Source organism: Electrona antarctica, assembly GCF_951216825.1.
Source record: "Electrona antarctica genome assembly, chromosome: 8".
NCBI classification, from domain to species: Eukaryota; Metazoa; Chordata; class Actinopteri; order Myctophiformes; family Myctophidae; genus Electrona; species Electrona antarctica.
The window spans coordinates 29,656,821-29,675,920 of NC_136789.1; the positions used below are offsets into that span (position 1 = coordinate 29,656,821).

The 19,100-nt window shown below is 48.5% G+C and overlaps 1 protein-coding gene and 1 long non-coding RNA gene across 2 annotated transcripts in view; both read left to right on the forward strand.

The window, feature by feature from the left end:
• The window catches only part of LOC306928339, a 96,352-nt gene that overhangs the window by 16,395 nt on the left and 60,857 nt on the right, over positions 1 to 19,100 (forward strand). The window lies entirely within an intron of this gene.
• mark4a (MAP/microtubule affinity-regulating kinase 4a) overlaps positions 1 to 19,100 on the forward strand; it is a gene marked incomplete at its 5' end in the record, with an annotated part of 54,888 nt that overhangs the window by 9,338 nt on the left and 26,450 nt on the right. Inside the window, 4 exons of the mRNA XM_079507944.1 lie at positions 6,716 to 6,913; positions 7,792 to 7,845; positions 16,609 to 16,657; positions 18,655 to 18,720. Coding sequence (XP_079364070.1) covers positions 6,716 to 6,913; positions 7,792 to 7,845; positions 16,609 to 16,657; positions 18,655 to 18,720 — 367 coding nt within the window. The remainder of the gene's footprint in view (positions 1 to 6,715; positions 6,914 to 7,791; positions 7,846 to 16,608; positions 16,658 to 18,654; positions 18,721 to 19,100) is intronic.

Genomic DNA, 19,100 nt, shown 5'->3' on the forward strand with positions numbered 1-19,100 from the left:
AAGATAGGTTGAAAAGTGGTGAAGTGGTCCTTTAATGAGAGCGTGTGACTAAATATAATAACTCCATTGGATCCATTGGAATGCAGGTTCTTGTTTTTGGGACATACAAGCTTTCTGTCTGACGGCGAGGCCATGCTGGGGGGATGGAAGTACAGTATGTCGCCTCAGGCCTTTAGCCCATTTAGGCCTGCCGTCGAAGTCTTCTAAATCCTCTCAGTTTTCTGAAATACCTCATGTTTCTGTATCAGTGGTGCTCCATATTTCATGTCAAGGACCCCAAAAATGTAATTGGCCACCGACCCCCATCTGAAAATATGTTGTTTCATGCAGGGACCTCCCCCAGAAGCAAAGATTTGAGTTAAAAAACGTTCGCTCTGAAAGAATATATTCAAAGATGTGTGGCGCATTTTCACGATTAAAAAAAAATAGCAGACCTACAAGCTCGTAGCGCGGCACTCGGTGCCGCGCTATGAGCTTGTAGATCTGCCATTTTTCAATAGCTAAAGCATAATATAATGCTTAAAACACCAAATGGAATTCCCGCCCAGAATGGGTTAGGCCAGGCCAGGGACCACTGTGTCGGCATCTGCTCTCCTTTTTTTTACACTCTCCTACTATTTTCCTCTCTCCATCTTCCGTGCTAGGTTGAATTCCTTAAGGATTTTAACATTTCCATATGCTGTATGTATACATACTGTGTACATATAGTATTGCATATAGGCCCTATAGCGTGTGCCAACGTGTACGTCACCAAGAGGGGGGCGGCGTCTAAAAAGCTAGGGACGGCCCCCTCGTGGGCATTAAATTCTAGCCCGCATCACTCAGAATGGAGTGACGGTGGTATGTTTTTGTAAATATTGAGCTCGTTCTTGGCGACAACATAGTGAACCAACACCAGGATGGATAGAAAGAACGTCGGGCCCAAATACATTACAAGGACAAGGAAAATGTTGTGAACAAACACGGCTGTGCTTAGATACTTTGTTGAACGTTATGTCTCTGCGCCCGTGCGCCGATCCAAGCCATTCTACGTCTTTTTGTAAACTCGTCAATCTGGGTTCCTTGATACTGTCTCCATGCTGGAAAGCTGAAAATCGAATTCCGTTTTCTGGCTCATTTCCTTGACGCGACCTGCTGTGGCACTTATTTACTGAGCAAGTCTGCACCATTGTGAGGTCAGTTTAAAAAAAGAACGTATACAAGCACACCTGATGGTCGCTCAATGTAAACAAACCAGACAAGCCAGCAAGTATGGCGGCCGCTACCACGTGACACATATGTTGACGCCCTCTCCAGGAGATTTTGTTACACCCTATATATATTATTGTAGTGATTGAGTTCAAGGCGTCTATAGGTCAGTGCTTCCCAAACCTTTTTCATGTCAAGGACCCGCAAATTCACATTTGAAAAGATATGCCAGGGACGGCAAGAGAAGATCTTTACGGCTCTAGCAACCCGTTTAATGTAACATGCATTAATTAGGCTACGGATCCCCATTTAATGGCATTTCCATCTCTGGGACCTCCAATTTATATTGTAAAATGTAAAGAAATGTAAAAACAAATATTGTAAAAATGTTAATTTAACTCTGGGAATGTAATCCATTTGTACACTCTCAGAGTTACAGACCCATAAGGGTCCATTTGGTTCCAAACTATCATTTAGCTGGGGACCACCTGGAACTCCCCCAAGGACCCCTGGGGGGGTCCTCCGGACCCCACTTTGGTCCCAAAGTGGGGTCCGTCTAGGTAACTTGAAGGCGTTCCAAATGGACCCTTACAGGTCTGTAACTCTTGAGTGTACAAATGGTACACTCTCATAGTTATGGTGGTGCTTGAAACCACTGGTATTGTAGCTGCAGACAAGTCTATACATACTCTGACAGTGACACAAAACAGTTCCGGAAGTAGTTCCAAATGTGATGAAACCGATTCCTCTTCCGGATCTCAACCCTAAACCCCATAGTGACTATTTCTATCATTTATTTTACCTCTCAGTCACTTCACTTTTTCCCTTCGTGCCCCCAGTGCCCCCCCCCCCCACACACACACACACACACACACACACACACACACCTTTTCTCATTATTTAGTTGTTTTTGCATCTTCCTATGTGTTTTTTCCTCACTGCTTCATATTTCGTCATATTTCGTTTCTTTTCTTGAGCCCTCAGGATTCTCAAACTTTTCGTATAATGTATTTGGCCACAGAACCTCCTCTGAAAACATTTTCCTGCCATATTAGGGACGAATCCTTATCCCCCATACGAGATTTGTGTTTCAAAAATATTTTTCACAATTATTGTTCAAGAGTTTTTGAAAATGGCAGACGTCGACTCGCAGCACGTCTCGATACAGTGCGTGGTGAGCTTGTAGATCGTCTATTTTCAAACATGATGTATATGCGGTTAAAGTGGTTGAACTGATTTTCCATGCTATATTATATTATTAACCCATTTTCGACCTGGAAACGATTCTACAAATGTCTTCTAAATCATGACAGTTTTCAGAAAACCCTATGTTTCTATGTCAGTGGTTCTCAAACATTGTCATGTCAAGGACCCCCAAAAATATATGTAATTGTCCACCGACCCCCATCTGAAAATATGTTGTTCCAGGGACCCCCCCAGAAGCAAAGATTTGAGTTAAAAACGTTCGCTCGGAAAGAATATACATTCAAAGATTTGCGCCACATTTTCACGCTTTTTCAAAACAATAGCAGTATAACATAATAATAATGCTTAAAACACCAAAAGGGGTTCGCGCCCTGAATGGGTAAATTAATTTAGCTGAGGAACAGCACTGCTGCAGAGTACAGAAGTCTGACATGAAAGTCCACAGCCCCTTGACGGGTCATGAAGATTTGTGCTGTAGTTTTACGACACTACTTTCAGGTACTGATGCAGAATTATCTAAAGAGTTATGTCTTAAAAAGACAAAAGAGTGGCAGCCGATTATTTAGGGTATGTTACCCTGAAGAAGGCAGTTGTACCTGCCGAAACGTTGGTTCCTACTCTGCACCCTATAATAAATAATCGGCACTTTGGCTATCAGTGTGTGCGGCCACTCTTTTGTCTTTTTAAGACTTAACTCTTTAGATGTTTCTGCCGTGAGCTGGCACCACTACTAAGGTTGGTGTGCGTTTAGCATCCTCCTGCACACTGATGCAGAATGAACTAGAACTGCACTCTGTCGAGGTGCCAACTTGCACACAATGGCCTAGTTGTGTGCAAGCAGAGCGTGCAAGCACTGCTACTACTAACTAACGTCTATTACAACTGCTGTTCTAAATCCTTCAGACCCGTTATTGACCTTATACCTACCTTGAAGCGTACCTTAGTCACGTCACCGTCAACAGCCAATAAGGGACCACCATTCTTATACATACATGTACAGTATACATGCATACGTTACCTTTTACCCACCCAACATTGAAACATATCTTAATTATACAACAGGTCGTTTCGAGGAAGCAATCTGGTTGGTTGAAACAGCCTTCTAGCCGCGGTTCAAACGAGCACCACTCCACACATAATCAAAACAAAGAATTCAGCTGCTCTGTTTTCCCAGAGCGCAGCAAACTCGGTGGCTAGGCTAGCTAGTTTCTTGGGACATTTGTGGTCGTAGTGACTACATCTGTCATTAAAAAAATATGATTTTTCAGGTTATTTTCTTAGTTTTAAGGGTAACTGTTGTATAATTGCAATATTACACTCGAGGGTGTGGTTTAACGTGATTATTGCCACTTCATGCTTGCGGAACTCGACTACGTCTCGTTCCTGACCGCATCACTGTCGTGGCAATAATCACGTTAAACCACACCCTCTTGTGTAATATTGCTTAATTACGTCACCATCAACAGCCAATTATAACCACGCATACCATGCATACCACTTTTGATCCGGCCGACCACAGTACTTGCGCGCTCTGCTTGCGCAAGAAATTACATGTCCTCCAAACATGATACAGAGCCACATACAGCATGGGTTCCCAAAGTGGGGTCCGGGGACCCCTAGGCGTACTTGAGGGAGTTCCAGGGGATACCTAGCTCAATTAGAGATAGTTAGGAACCAAATGAACCCTTATGGGTCTGTAACTCAGAGAGTGTACACTCTCAGAGTCAAATTAACATTCGTTTTACAATATAAATTGGGGTACCTGTGTGTGTGTGTGTGTGTGTGTGTGTGTGTGTGTGTGTGTGTGTGTGTGTGTGTGTGTGTGTGTGTGTGTGTGTGTGTGTGTGTGTGTGTGTGTGTGTGTGTGTGTGTGTGTGTGTGTGTGTGTGTGTGTGTGTGTGAAGAAGTCATATCGATGTGTTACAGATGACTTCCAATAAAAATAACACAACCCATTATTGACACCATTTGTCCAACAAGTGGAATTCACATGAATCCCAAGCTGACCAGTCAAAAGCACCTATATTATTATTAGATTTGTCAAACAAACATGGTGGAATTACTCCACTGATCCGTCAGGTTGTACAATGGCTAAATCTAATAGTTTGTTGTAGTTAATTACTCTTAAAGCACCACTAATTGCATTAGCGGAGACTGCAGCCCCCGTCTTTAAAAAATGTTGCGTGCAATGACTTTAGTAAATGGTTCATGTAAGTATGTGGGCCAATGTTGACAATTAAATGGTCAACAATGGCATAAAGTATCACTGTTGTGGTCCTTTTAGGACCTACCTAACCCAGCCTCTGCAGGTCAGTTTCATCGCGGTGAGGATTGGCTCACTGTGACGAGTCGACACCTCCTCCAGTTGTGTAGCCTGGGCACCATTCCATTTCGGGTTCATGAACCGGTCGGGAGCGGATGATATCGCTACGTCATGTTGTAGTATTGTTTTGTAGTCCTCAATCTTCCGGAACTTCCTTTTCCCTCAAACCGATTTTTCTCAATAAAAGCTGCAGGCTTTTATTGTTATTCTTCCGGTTTGAGGGAAAAGGAAGTTCCATTTGATTGTTCCTGCCTGATGACTACAAAACAATACTACAACATGACGTAGCGATATTATCCTGATGACTACAGAACAATACCACAACATGATGTAACGATATCTGGTGGTGCTGACCCCTCAGGTCCCAGGCCATGTCTGTCTGGTGCTACTGCTGGTGACCCCTCAGGTCCCAGGCCATGTCTGTCTGGTCTGGTGCTACTGGTGCTGCTGACCCCTCAGGTCCCAGGCCATGTCTGTCTGGTCTGGTGCTACTGGTGGTGCTGCTGACCCCTCAGGTCCCAGGCCATGTCTGTCTGGTGCTACTGGTGGTGCTGACCCCTCAGGTCCCAGGCCATGTCTGTCTGGTCTGGTGCTACTGGTGGTGCTGACCCCTCAGGTCCCAGGCCATGTCTGTCTGGTCTGGTGCTACTGGTGGTGCTGACCCCTCAGGTCCCAGGCCATGTCTGTCTGGTCTGGTGCTACTGGTGGTGCTGACCCCTCAGGTCCCAGGCCATGTCTGTCTGGTCTGGTGCTGACCCCTCAGGTCCCAGGCCATGTCTGTCTGGTCTGGTGCTACTGGTGCTGACCCCTCAGGTCCCAGGCCATGTCTGTCTGGTCTGGTGCTACTGGTGCTGCTGACCCCTCAGGTCCCAGGCCATGTCTGTCTGGTCTGGTGCTACTGGTGGTGCTGACCCCTCAGGTCCCATGAGGCCATGTCTGTCTGGTCTGGTGCTACTGGTGCTGCTGACCCCTCAGGTCCCAGGCCCTGTCTGTCTGGTCTGGTGCTACTGGTGGTGCTGACCCCTCAGGTCCCAGGCCATGTCTGGTCTGGTGCTACTGGTGGTGCTGACCCCTCAGGTCCCAGGCCATGTCTGGTCTGGTGCTACTGGTGGTGCTGACCCCTCAGGTCCCAGGCCATGTCTGGTCTGGTGCTACTGGTGGTGCTGACCCCTCAGGTCCCAGGCCATGTCTGTCTGGTCTGGTGCTACTGGTGGTGCTGACCCCTCAGGTCCCAGACCATGTCTGTCTGGTGCTACTGGTGGTGCTGACCCCTCAGGTCCCAGGCCATGTCTGTCTGGTCTGGTGCTACTGGTGGTGCTGACCCCTCAGGTCCCAGACCATGTCTGTCTGGTGCTACTGGTGGTGCTGACCCCTCAGGTCCCAGGCCATGTCTGTCTGGTCTGGTGCTACTGGTGCTGCTGACCCCTCAGGTCCCAGACCATGTCTGTCTGGTGCTACTGGTGGTGCTGACCCCTCAGGTCCCAGACCATGTCTGTCTGGTCTGGTGGTGCTGACCCCTCAGGTCCCAGGTCATGTCTGTCTGGTCTGGTGCTACTGGTGCTGCTGACCCCTCAGGTCCCAGGCTATGTCTGTCTGGTCTGGTGCTACTGGTGCTGCTGACCCCTCAGGTCCCAGGCTATGTCTGTCTGGTCTGGTGCTACTGGTGCTGCTGACCCCTCAGGTCCCAGGCCATGTCTGTCTGGTGCTACTGGTGGTGCTGACCCCTCAGGTCCCATGTCTGTCTGGTCTGGTGCTACTGGTGGTGCTGACCCCTCAGGTCCCAGACCATGTCTGTCTGGTCTGGTGCTACTGGTGCTGACCCCTCAGGTCCCAGGCCATGTCTGGTCTGGTGCTACTGGTGGTGCTGACCCCTCAGGTCCCAGGCCATGTCTGTCTGGTGCTACTGGTGGTGCTGACCCCTCAGGTCCCAGGCCATGTCTGTCTGGTCTGGTGCTACTGGTCGTGCTGACCTCTCTCTCTCATCTCCTCTCTCCTCAGCATGTGTCTCTGGCAGCCAGCCGCTCAGACAAGGGCACCAGCCTGTCCAGTCGCTCGCTGGGTGCCCGATGTAGGAACTCCATCGCTTCCTGCTCCGACGAGACGCCGCACATCGGCAACTACCGTCTGCTCAAGACTATCGGCAAGGGAAACTTCGCCAAGGTGAAACTGGCCCGCCACATCCTGACGGGCAAGGAGGTGAGTGATGACTGAGAGCATATTATATTAAAGTATATTAAAGATGGAGTGCCACGATTTCTTTCCATCCTAAAACAAGATCATCAGGTATTATTATAATCTAAGGAGGAAGAACTTTTTCCAAAAAGTGTACAGTATTTGTTAAAACACGCCCACCAGTCCATTAAGTATGCCTGGTTTGCCTGGTGGGTGGTGATGGGTGGTGATCCACCTGAACTGAAGCCGCACCCACAGCTGTAGTTGTATGATAAAGGGGGAGGCGTTAGGGGAGGGGCTGATAGTGTGATGTCACTATATTCCTGTTTATTTCATTGGCCCGTTTGACTGTCAAGGGTTCAGCCTCCAGGAAGAGACCATAAATACAAAGTTAATACATCATTGCACATAAAAACGACTCCAGGGTGTTTAATGAAGTACTGTCACCTCATAGACACACAAAACTGGAAAAATACAAAAATTGTGGCACTCCAGAGTTTCAGATGGTAACCGCAAGGTCGCCAGTTCGAACCCGGGCTCCCCCAGAGTTAGTGTCGAAGTGTCCTTGAGCAAGACACTGAACCCCTAATTGCTCCTGATGTGCTGGTTGGTACCTTGCATGGTTTCCGCTGCCATCAGTGTATGAATGTGTGTGTGAATGGGTGAATGTAATGCACAATCTATGTAAAGCGCCTTGGATAAAGGCGCTATATAAATGCACCATTTACCATTTACCATTTACTCCATCTTTAAAAGGAGAACATTGACTGTGGGACAGAACTTTATACAAAAATATAAATAAAACAATGCATGCAATAATTGGACAAAGTATTAACCATTAAAACAATTACACTTTCAATGTTAATTGATGTTTTATGCAAAAATATTCCCGTCTCTTTCAGGTTGCAATAAAGATTATTGACAAAACTCAGTTGAATCCAACCAGCCTACAAAAGGTGAGCCTTCTGTTTATGATGATGTAGTAATAATTAATTAGCCTAATAATATATACTTCATATCTTCAGAAAAACGGCTGTCGAGCACTTCCAGAACAAACACAAACCTGTCAAAGTGTTTACCGTTCACTTTTCTATCAGAAGGAACAGGAATGAGAGAGCAATAGAGTGAGGGCTCATTCCATGAGTAGATGAATAGATAGAGTGAGGACTCATGTCATGAGTAGATGAATAGATAGAGTGAGGGCTCATGAGTAGATGAATAGATAGAGTGAGGGCTCATGCCATGAGTAGATGAATAGATAGAGTGAGGGCTCATTCCATGAGTAGATGAATAGATAGAGTGAGGGCTCATGCCATGAGTAGATGAATAGATAGAGTGAGGGCTCATGCCATGAGTAGATGAATAGATAGAGTGAGGACTCATGCTATAGATGAATAGATAGAGTGAGGGCTCATGCTATAGATGAATAGAGTGAGGGCTCATGCTATGAGTAGATGAATAGATAGAGTGAGGACTCATACCATGAGTAGATGAATAGATAGAGTGAGGGTTCATGCTATGAGTAGATGAATAGATAGAGTGAGGGCTCATTCCATGAGTAGATGAATAGATAGAGTGAGGGCTCATTCCATGAGTAGATGAATAGATAGAGTGAGGGCTCATGCCATGTGATCAGGGCTCCTACAGATCTGACGCAAGGGGGTCCCTACGTCCCGGGGACTATAACATATCTATTTGGGACTTAAATTAATCTCAGCCGGGACGGTTTCGGGAACTAGAGGAGTTTTTGCCCTGAAAATGTGCATATCGTGCGCACCTATACGGGGCAGCATGAGACTAGCAGCTAGCGCTGCATAAACGTTGCAGCGGCACCGGCAACACTTCAGCCACACACTATTACTGCAGAGAGAAACCCCGCAAAACAGGCGCAGCAGTCTGTACCCTCATGTAGCAGTCAGAAAAATGCTGCGTTATTTGAAGAGGAGAAGAAAGGAGGGAGAAGAACAGACAGAGACAGACCATTCACGCAGGCTCAGTGCTCCCTGCAGCACAAGGAGATGTACCCCTCCCTTTTCCACATAAAAAAAAAGCAATGCCACTTTCAAAAAGCAATGCTGGAAGTCTTTAAATAATAATGTGCTCTGCCCTCACATTAGTGTGACTGTGAATGTTTGGAATGACAAAAATAATAAATCGGGACTGCATACATTGACTTTGGGACGGTTCAAATTGTGTTTTGGGACGGTTCCGGGTTAGTCTGGACTGGAGCCCTGGATGTGATGTGGTTTGGCAGGTGCTACTTTAGGGACTGGATGGGAGGGAAAGGAGACCTCTGCTCTGGAGATAGGCTTTCGTCTCTCTGGACTAATCGTCTAACCTGACTCCGCCAGATGGGGCAGCAGAGAGTACACTGGGTTCCCCCACAAAACGGCCTGGCCAATCAGCAGCAGATATCCCGCCTCTAGCTGCTGCTGATTGGCCAGGCCGTTTTGTGGCCGGGCATGCCATCAAGTCTGCCTGAGAGTTCCCAGATGGGAGCAGGAGGGGGGAACCCAGTGTACTCTCTGCTGCCCCATCTGGCGGAGTCAGGTTACTAATCGTCACCTTGGAGTGGATACTAGTGACTCATTTCTGAGATCCTGGTCACTCACCCTATTTTTAGTCTTTTCAATTCATCGTAAGTTACAATGTAATTCTGTCTGCAAAATAAGTGTTGCCAGTAGATTCATGCATAGCTTTCGTAAATGCTTAGGTGTGTATCACAAGGAGACGGACATTTGATTGGCCCGGCTTATAGTTTTTCTGCTGGTCAGCAAAACTCGGCATGTTGAGGGCTGAACTTGAATGGTGGACACCCAAGGTTTGTTTTTCGCATGAAGGGCAGATGCAGAAGTGTTGGACATGGTTTCACCCATGGGTATTGATGGGATAAAGTATAGGCCTTTTAAGCAGTTACCATTACTTATAAGAGTGTGCACCCTAGCTGTGCTCAAGCAAGGTCACAGAGAGACAGAAAGATTTCTATATAGGTGTCTGGAAAAGTAAAGACACGTCAGAGCTCTCCAGGACAGACGACCCCTCTGGCCCTGAGCTTCAAGGGGAGCCCCGACCAACGGACAGACGACCCCTCTGGCCCTGAGCTTCAAGGGGCGCCCCGACCAACGGACAGACGACCCCTCTGGCCCTGTGCTTCAAGGGGCGCCCCGACCAACGGACAGACGACCCCTCTGGCCCTGAGCTTCAAGGGGCGCCCCGACCAACGGACAGACGACCCCTCTGGCCCTGCGCTTCAAGGGGCGCCCCGACCAACGGACAGACGACCCCTCTGGCCCTGTGCTTCAAGGGGCGCCCCGACCAACGGACAGACGACCCCTCTGGCCCTGCGCTTCAAGGGGCGCCCCGACCAACGGACAGACGACCCCTCTGGCCCTGCGCTTCAAGGGGCGCCCCGACCAACGGACAGACGACCCCTCTGGCCCTGAGCTTCAAGGGGCGCCCCGACCAACGGACAGATGACCCCTCTGGCCCTGTGCTTCAAGGGGCGCCCCGACCAACGGACAGACGACCCCTCTGGCCCTGCGCTTCAAGGGGCGCCCCGACCAACGGACAGACGACCCCTCTGGCCCTGCGCTTCAAGGGGCGCCCCGACCAACGGACAGACGACCCCTCTGGCCCTGCGCTTCAAGTGGCGCCCCGACCAACGGACAGACGACCCCTCTGGCCCTGCGCTTCAAGGGGCGCCCCGACCAACGGACAGACGACCCATCTGGCCCTGAGCTTCAAGGGGCGCCCCGACCAACGGACAGACGACCCCTCTGGCCCTGTGCTTCAAGGGGCGCCTCGACCAACGGACAGACGACCCCTCTGGCCCTGAGCTTCAAGGGGCGCCCCGACCAACGGACAGACGACCCCTCTGGCCTGCGCTTCAAGGGGCGCCTCGACCAACGGACAGACGACCCCTCTGGCCCTGTGCTTCAAGGGGCGCCCCGACCAACGGACAGACGACCCCTCTGGCCCTGTGCTTCAAGTGGCGCCCCGACCAACGGACAGACGACCCCTCTGGCCCTGTGCTTCAAGGGGCGCCCCGACCAACGGACAGACGACCCCTCTGGCCCTGTGCTTCAAGGGGCGCCCCGACCAACGGACAGACGACCCCTCTGGCCCTGTGCTTCAAGGGGCGCCCCGACCAACGGACAGACGACCCCTCTGGCCCTGTGCTTCAAGGGGCGCCCCGACCAACGGACAGACGACCCCTCTGGCCCTGTGCTTCAAGGGGCGCCCCGACCAACGGACAGACGACCCCTCTGGCCCTGCGCTTCAAGGGGCGCCCGACCAACGGACAGACGACCCCTCTGGCCCTGTGCTTCAAGGGGCGCCCCGACCAACGGACAGACGACCCCTCTGGCCCTGTGCTTCAAGGGGCGCCCCGACCAACGGACAGACGACCCCTCTGGCCCTGTGCTTCAAGGGGCGCCCCGACCAACGGACTGATATGATCGAATGATTTGATTTGTGATGTAACAGGTCGTATTTGCTTTCATCCATGTTTATTTTCTGTTCATATTCATATCACGTGGACCCGTTCATTTTGGGATATGTATCCCGGTAGCCTAATCATTAAAATATGTCATTTGTTGAGGTCCCACTGAGTTAGGTTTACAGCCTGTTTATTGGACGATTAGATAACCTTTGGACAATAACGACGCATCAGTATCGAGGCCAGGTTCAGCATGGTGTATGGTCTATGCGCAGACATCAGTATCGAGGCCAGGTTCAGCATGGTGTATGGTCTATGCGCAGACATCAGTATCGAGGCCAGGTTCAGCATGGTGTATGGTGTATGCGCAGACATCAGTATCGAGGGCAGGTTCAGCATGGTGTCTGCGCAGACATCAGTATCGAGGGCAGGTTCAGCATGGTGTCTGCGCAGACATCAGTAAAATCACAGTTAGTTTAACTCTGAGAGTGTGCAAATGTATACACTCTCAGAGTTACAGACCCATAAGGGTCCATTTGGTTCCATTTGTACACTCTCAGAGTTACAGACCCATAAGGGTCCATTTTGTTCCAAACTATAATTTAGCTGGGGACCCCCTGGAAGTCCCTCAAGGACCCCTGGGGGTCCCCGGACCCCACTTTGGGAACCACTGATTTCATTTGGATTTACAGGGTCTGTAATCCCAAACCTGGTTTCTCCTTCATATTGCTGCTGCTTTTGTGTGATTGGACCAGTGGCAAATGATAAGGCGTTCTGATTGGTTTGTTGTAAAAGACAATGCGGGCGCAAAACATTTAGGACACCATTGACAAGGGAAGGTAAGAGATTGGCTAGCGATGGGAGAGAATCCTCGACAATCATTGGCCAGCGATGATAGCGGGCGGCCTCTTTCTATTGGCCAGCGATGATAGCGGGCGGCTTCTTTCGCATATACCCGTGGGCTAGAGAAAATCCGTATAGCACTGAACACATGAAAGAGAGCCTATATTAGCATAATCTGCCCCTCTTATATGTAGTAGGGGGGAGAGAGAGAGAGAGGAGAGAGAGAGAGAGAGAGAGAGAGAGGAGAGAGAGAGAGAGAGAGAGAGAGAGAGAGAGAGAGAGAGAGAGAGAGAGAGAGAGAGAGAGAGAGAGAGAGAGAGAGAGAGAGAGAGAGAGAGAGAGAGAGAGAGAGAGAGAGAGAGAGAGACTGCAGGGACGTGCACACATAGACATCAAAGGGGGCTTCAGCCCATGCCCTTTTACCCGTTCAGTCAGCAATCAGCGCCGGGATTCCTTCAAAATAGAAGCTTGGGGGGCCGGGAAGACATGGCCGCTTTACTCTGTAAAGCCACCCCCCCCCCCCCCCCCGCCCCCTTCTGTTCCGGAGAAAAACCGAGATATTTTTTTGCTTGCTTATACCTTGCTCTCGTTTCCATAATATCGCTAAATAATCCATCGCGTTCATATTTTGAACGAGAGGCAGTTGAGAAGTCAGAAATGAAGAGCTTAGTAGTTATATATCCATCAGATCAAAACCACGGAGAGCGCCCTGGATTAGGACTCTTTCTGCAGCGGTTAACAGACCGGACCGGACGAGAAGCGAAGCGTACGGTGGCCTTGGAGTCCCACTCAAAAATAAAAAATCACACCCGTGTGAACTGAGTGGTGTAAGGTCTTATATAGCCTGATCAGCTGTGGTCTGACGTAATGTCTGACGTAATGAAATCACACCCATGTGAACTGGGTGACCGTAGCAACCATGCTCATTTTGGTACGAACAGACAGACGGACAGACAGACACGTAAACTAACAAAGCCAGTCGTAGGAGTGGTTTACACCACTCAAAAAGGATATTCTTCTCTCGTTTGATATCACTGAAGATGCGCTAGGAATCCGTCGGTTGGATTGCTTATGACGTGTGGGCACGTCGGATGGACGGAACCTGTTAAACAGCTGCCCTCTCCAGACCACGAATGAACCTGTTAAACAGCTGCCCTCTCCAGACCACAAATGAACCTGTTAAACAGCTGCCCTCTCCAGACCACGAATGAACCTGTTAAACAGCTGCCCTCTCCAGACCACGAATGCATTTACTATGGTTAAAGAAATGCACATGTAAAGCAGGGAAACGATATGCACATCCCAGTTTCAGAATACGGTGCTGGACCCAAAAAATTACTCAATGAAGAAAAAAGTGGAATGTCCGCACACGATATATCTGCTCCCCGTCTTTTTATTACAACCTATAAATACAACAACGTTTGTGGCACAGAGTGCCGCGCTACGAGCTGGTAGATCTGCTATTTTTGAAAAATCTTGAAAATGTGGCCAAATCTTTGAATATGTATTCTTTCAGAATGTTTTTTTAACTCAAATATTTGCTTCTGTGGGGTCCCTGGAACAACATATTTTCAGATGGGGGGGTCGGCTGCCAATTACATATATTTTTAGGGGTTCTTGACATGAAAATGTTTGAGAATCGACTGACATAGAAACATAGGTATTCAGAAAACGGTGTAGAATCGTCCTCAGGCCTAAATGGGTTAAATTTTGACGTCAGCCTAAAATGGGTTCAATACAGGACCTTTACTTGTAACAGAGTATGGCGGTTTAGCCACTTCTTCCACCACAGTCTGTCTGTATCCCAAGATTCCCCCTGCCTGGCTGACACAGCTGGGGAAGCTGGGAAGAGCCTATAGTCTCCTCCTTAATACCTGCGTCGCTATGGCAACAGTGACGTCGGCGGCCACTGCTAGAGGAAAACGACAGAGAGGGAGGGGTACGGTACGAGTTGAAGGAAATGAGGAGCATTGGTGGTGCAAAGTAACTAAGTACATTCACTCGAGTATACTGTACTTTAACCTCCACTTAACACATTTTTAACCTGACTTTGAAATTTAAAAACAATTCTTCTAAATCCTCCAGTTTTCTGAAATAAATATTTTCACGATTTTTCAAAAATAGCAGACCTACAAGCTCGTAGCGCGCCACTCGTGCCGCGCTATGAGCTTGTAGATCTGCTATTTTTCAATAGCTAAATTATAACATAATGTTTAAAACACCAAAAGGGCTTCCCGCCCTAAATGAGTTTAACCCATTTTGACCTGACTTCGAAATTAAAAAAAAAAAAGTCTTCTAAATCCTGTCAGTTTTCTGAAATACCTATATGTTTCTATATCAGTGGTGCTCAATATTTCATGTCAAGGACCCCAGGAACTATATGTAATTTGCCACTGACCCCCATCTGAAAATATGTTGTTCCAGGGACCCTCCCCCCCCCCCCCCCCCCCCCACCCAGAAGCAAAGATTTGAGTTAAACAATGTTCGCTCTGAAATAATATAATATTCAAAGATTGTTGGGGCGGGAGGAGTATAGGACGGAGGCACTACGTTCTCCCGGTGAGGGCTCCTCACTGGCAGGTGAGTCAGTAAGGATAAAACAACAGCGACAGTTACCACCAGACAGTGGCCTTGTCGTTAGAGTGTCCGCCCTGAAACTGGGAGGTCGGTGGTTCGATCCCCGGCCGGGACATACCAAAGACTGTGAAAATGGGACCCAATGCCTCCCCGCTCGGCACTCCGCATCAAAGGGTTGGATTGGGAGGGGGGGGAAATCAACTAATCAAATGATTCCCCGAGCGCGGCACGGCTGCAGCTCACCGCTCCAAGAGATGGGTGAAATGCGGAGAACAAATTTCACTGCGGTATATCGTGTGTGACAAATCGTACGACTTTGACTTTGACAACACAGAAATGTGTGCATAACGACTGAATTGGGTAGAGGGGGGATGCAAATAATTGGCTACTCAAAACCTGGGTGGATCGTTTAATATAAATACTGTAACATCACTAACATGATTTAATGGAGTAAAGTAGCCATACTGTCTAGTATGTAAGATACTACAGACCCATCACATTTATGCTGAGACCAATCACTCGGTAGTTGTCAAACTTTTTTTTCCTATCAGAGCAAAATCACATTTTGGGGTGCGTTCGGAAATGCGCACCGGGAATGTGGTCAGTTTGTTGAGTGTGGTGGGCGGTGACGTCCCGTGCATTCAGTGTGCTGACGTCCCGTGCGTTCAGTGTGCCTTATTTATATAAATTAATAAAATAGCCTGAATTTATATCACACATACAAACAGTTCCTCCTCCTAATTGACCAGGAACATCCGTGTTGAAGATACCACCACCTACGCAACGCTTCATCTATTTATTATCTGAAGATCTGAGGCCATTTCGCTGACTATGGGTTTTGTAGTGAATCTCAGCGTGAACTGTGAATGTTACACTACACAGGAGAACAGTATTGCATCCAAGAATAGTACAGTATATTAGAATGGTATGAAAGACTAGAGGGCAGAGCATTCTCATCATCAATGGGAGATATGAGTACTGGACTGGTCCGTAATACACACGCAACCTGTGGCTTGTGAGTTTTCATACAAATTCTTAACCACTTAACACATTTAGGCCTGACGTCGAAATTTAAAAAAATGTCTTCTAAATCATGACAATTTTCTGAAAAACTTCATGTTTCTATATTAGTAGTTCTCAATATTTCATGTCAAGGACCCCAAACATTATATGTAATTGGCCGCCGACCCCCATCTGAAAATATGTTGTTCCAGGGGACCCCCCCCCCCCCCCAAGAAGCAAAGATTTGAGTTAAAAACGTTCACTCTGAAAGAATATTATATATTATATTCGCTATGATCTTGTAGATCTGCTATTTTTCAATAGCTAAAGTATAACATAATGCTTAAAACACCAAAAAGGGGTTCATGCCGTCCCAAAATTTAAAACCCTCTATTCTCATTCAAACGGACTTGACAACTGTACTCTGACCACTTGTTTTGCTTCTACACCAAATCTCAAATAGCCAATCTACACATGACATCCTGTGAGTTTGTAGATTGGCCCCCCCCCCCCCCCAGCCCAGATTATGGTGGCTGGGGTTCAAGTGGTTTATGTGTCGCCACCGAACGAAATAACCGTGAAATCGTTTGGATGCACTTTAACCACAGATGTGGTTTTCACATGACTGCTCGGCCTCAGAAGACCTCCTGTGTACAGTCTGTACAGTTTTACACTTGAAATGTAATTTGATTATTTTTGCGTGAAATGAATGAGTAAACGGCAATGTGAAAAATGTATGAAATGTTCAAAGGCACTCATGGTCTTTTTCTGCCGATTTTACAACCACGACATTTCAGTACATTTTGGACGTTGCTAGGACCAGACTCTAATATTCTGCATGTTTCTTCCCCCCCACTAGCTCTTTCGGGAGGTGCGAATTATGAAAGGTTTACATCACCCAAACATAGGTAAGGAACATGCAGGCATCTCGGTGCACTATATACAAAAGTGTGAGTGTGTATGTGAGTGTGTATGTGCGTGAGTGTGTATGTGCGTAAGTGTGCGTGTGTATGTGCGTGCGTGTGTATGTGTGTGCGCGTGTATGAGTGTGTCTGTGCGTGAGTGTGTATGTGCGTGAGAGTGTATGTGCGTGAGTGTGTATGTCCGTGCGTGTGTATGTGCGTGTATGAGTGTGTCTGTGCGTGAGTGTGTCTGTGCGTGAGTGTGTATGTGCGTGCGTGTGTATGTGCGTGCGTGTGTATGTGCGTGAGAGTATGTGCGTGCGTGCAGCTTGTTCACATGTACAGTATGCATTTCTGCGAGTGTATGTTTAGCCTAAATAGCCGCCGTGTGTGCGAGCAGCCGGAAGCATTTGTCTGAAGCCCGAGTGAATAGGAATTTAGAGGCGGCAAGCTGACCGTAGCATCGCCTGCAACTCCTCGGTCCTCGGTATGGAGGTCAAGCTGACCGTAGCATCGCCTGCAACTCCTCGGTCCTCGGTATGGAGGTCATTGGGCTGACCGTAGCATCGCCTGCAACTCCTCGGGCCTCCGTATGGAGGTCATTGGGCTGACCGTAGCATCGCCTGCAACTCCTCGGTCCTCGGTATGGAGGTCATTGGGCTGACCGTAGCATCGCCTGCAACTCCTCGGGCCTCGGTATGGAGGTCATTGGGCTGACCGTAGCATCGCCTGCAACTCCTCGGGCCTCGGTATGGAGGTCATTGGGCTGACCGTAGCATCGCCTGCAACTCCTCGGGCCTCGGTATGGAGGTCATTGGGCTGACCGTAGCATCGCCTGCAACTCCTCGGGCCTCGGTATGGAGGTCATTGGGCTGACCGTAGCATCGCCTGCAACTCCTCGGGCCTCGGTATGGAGGACATTGGGCTGACCGTCGCATCGCCTGCAACTCCTCGGTCCTCGGTATGGAGGTCATTGGGCTGACCGTAGCATCGCCTGCAACTCCTCGGTCCTCGGTATGGAGGTCATTGTGCTGACCGTAGCATCGCCTGCAACTCCTCGGTCCTCGGTATGGAGGTCATTGTGCTGACCGTAGCATCGCCTGCAACTCCTCTGACCTCGGTATGGAGGTCATTGGGCTGACCGTAGCATCGCCTGCAACTCCTCTGACCTCGGTATGGAGGTCATTGGGCTGACCGTAGCATCGCCTGCAACTCCTCGGGCCTCGGTATGGAGGTCATTGGGCTGACCGTAGCATCGCCTGCAACTCCTCGGGCCTCCGTATGGAGGTCATTGGGCTGACCGTAGCATCGACTGCAACTCCTCTGGCCTCGGTATGGAGGTCATTGTGCTGACCGCATCGCCTGCAACTCCTCGGGCCTAACGTCGCAGTCCCGCCCCCTTTCATGACGACGCCAGGCCCAGGAAATGATTCCCAATGCATTTTTCCCATAGACATTTCAAAAAGTATTTATTTAAAGACGGTTACGCCGCGGACAAAGCCAAATCGAGTCGTGACAACTCATGACAACAAACACAATATTTTGGACCGAACAAATAATTAGAAAGACTGCAACGCTCTATGGAGGTCATTGGGTTGGGGGGGGGGGAGGGGAAAGGGATTTTCTAAAGCTGATATGGATTGAAAAAAAGAAAACGACTACTGCATCAGTAGTATTGGTTTTAAGGCACAGGCAGACTTTATTTTGTGTGTGTGTGTGTGTGTGTGTGTGTGTGTGTGTGTGTGTGTGTGTGTGTGTGTGTGTGTGTGTGTGTGTGTGTGTGTGTGTGTGTGTGTGTGTGTGTGTGTGTGTGTGTGTGTGTGTGTGTGTGTGTGTGTGTGTGTGTGTGTGTGTGTGTGTGTGTGTGTGTGTGTGTGTGTGTGTGTGTGTGTGTGTGTGTGTGTGTGTGTGTGTGTGTGTGTGTGTGTGTGTGTGCGCGCGCGCGTGCGCACATCTGTCTCTATGTATTCATAGTTTTAATCTGATTGTGTTTTGGCCAACAGTGCAGCTGTTTGAGGTGATTGAGACAGATAAGACCCTTTACCTAATCATGGAGTATGCCAGTGGAGGTGAGTACCTGCTGTGTGATGGAACTATTGATGGAACTATATGACAGGAAGTGATGTAGCAGCTAACCCCAGTGCTGTCACACTGCTAGCAGCCTGTACACACTTTTGTGTGATATTCAGTGTTGTTTTTGGCAGCAAATCTCTATTTTAGTTTTAGTCATAGTCTCTTGGATAGTTTTCACTTAGTTTTAGTCACATTTTAGTCACCTGGAATGTTTTTTAGTGTTAGTTTAGTTTTAGTCGACTAAATGTCATGATATTTTAGTCGACTAAATCTACAGGTGATTTAGTCAAATTAAAATGTGTTTTGGCGGGCCTTGATGCCGTCATAATGGCTGATTTTACACTTGTTGTCCACTAGTCCCTTCTTACCATTTTAG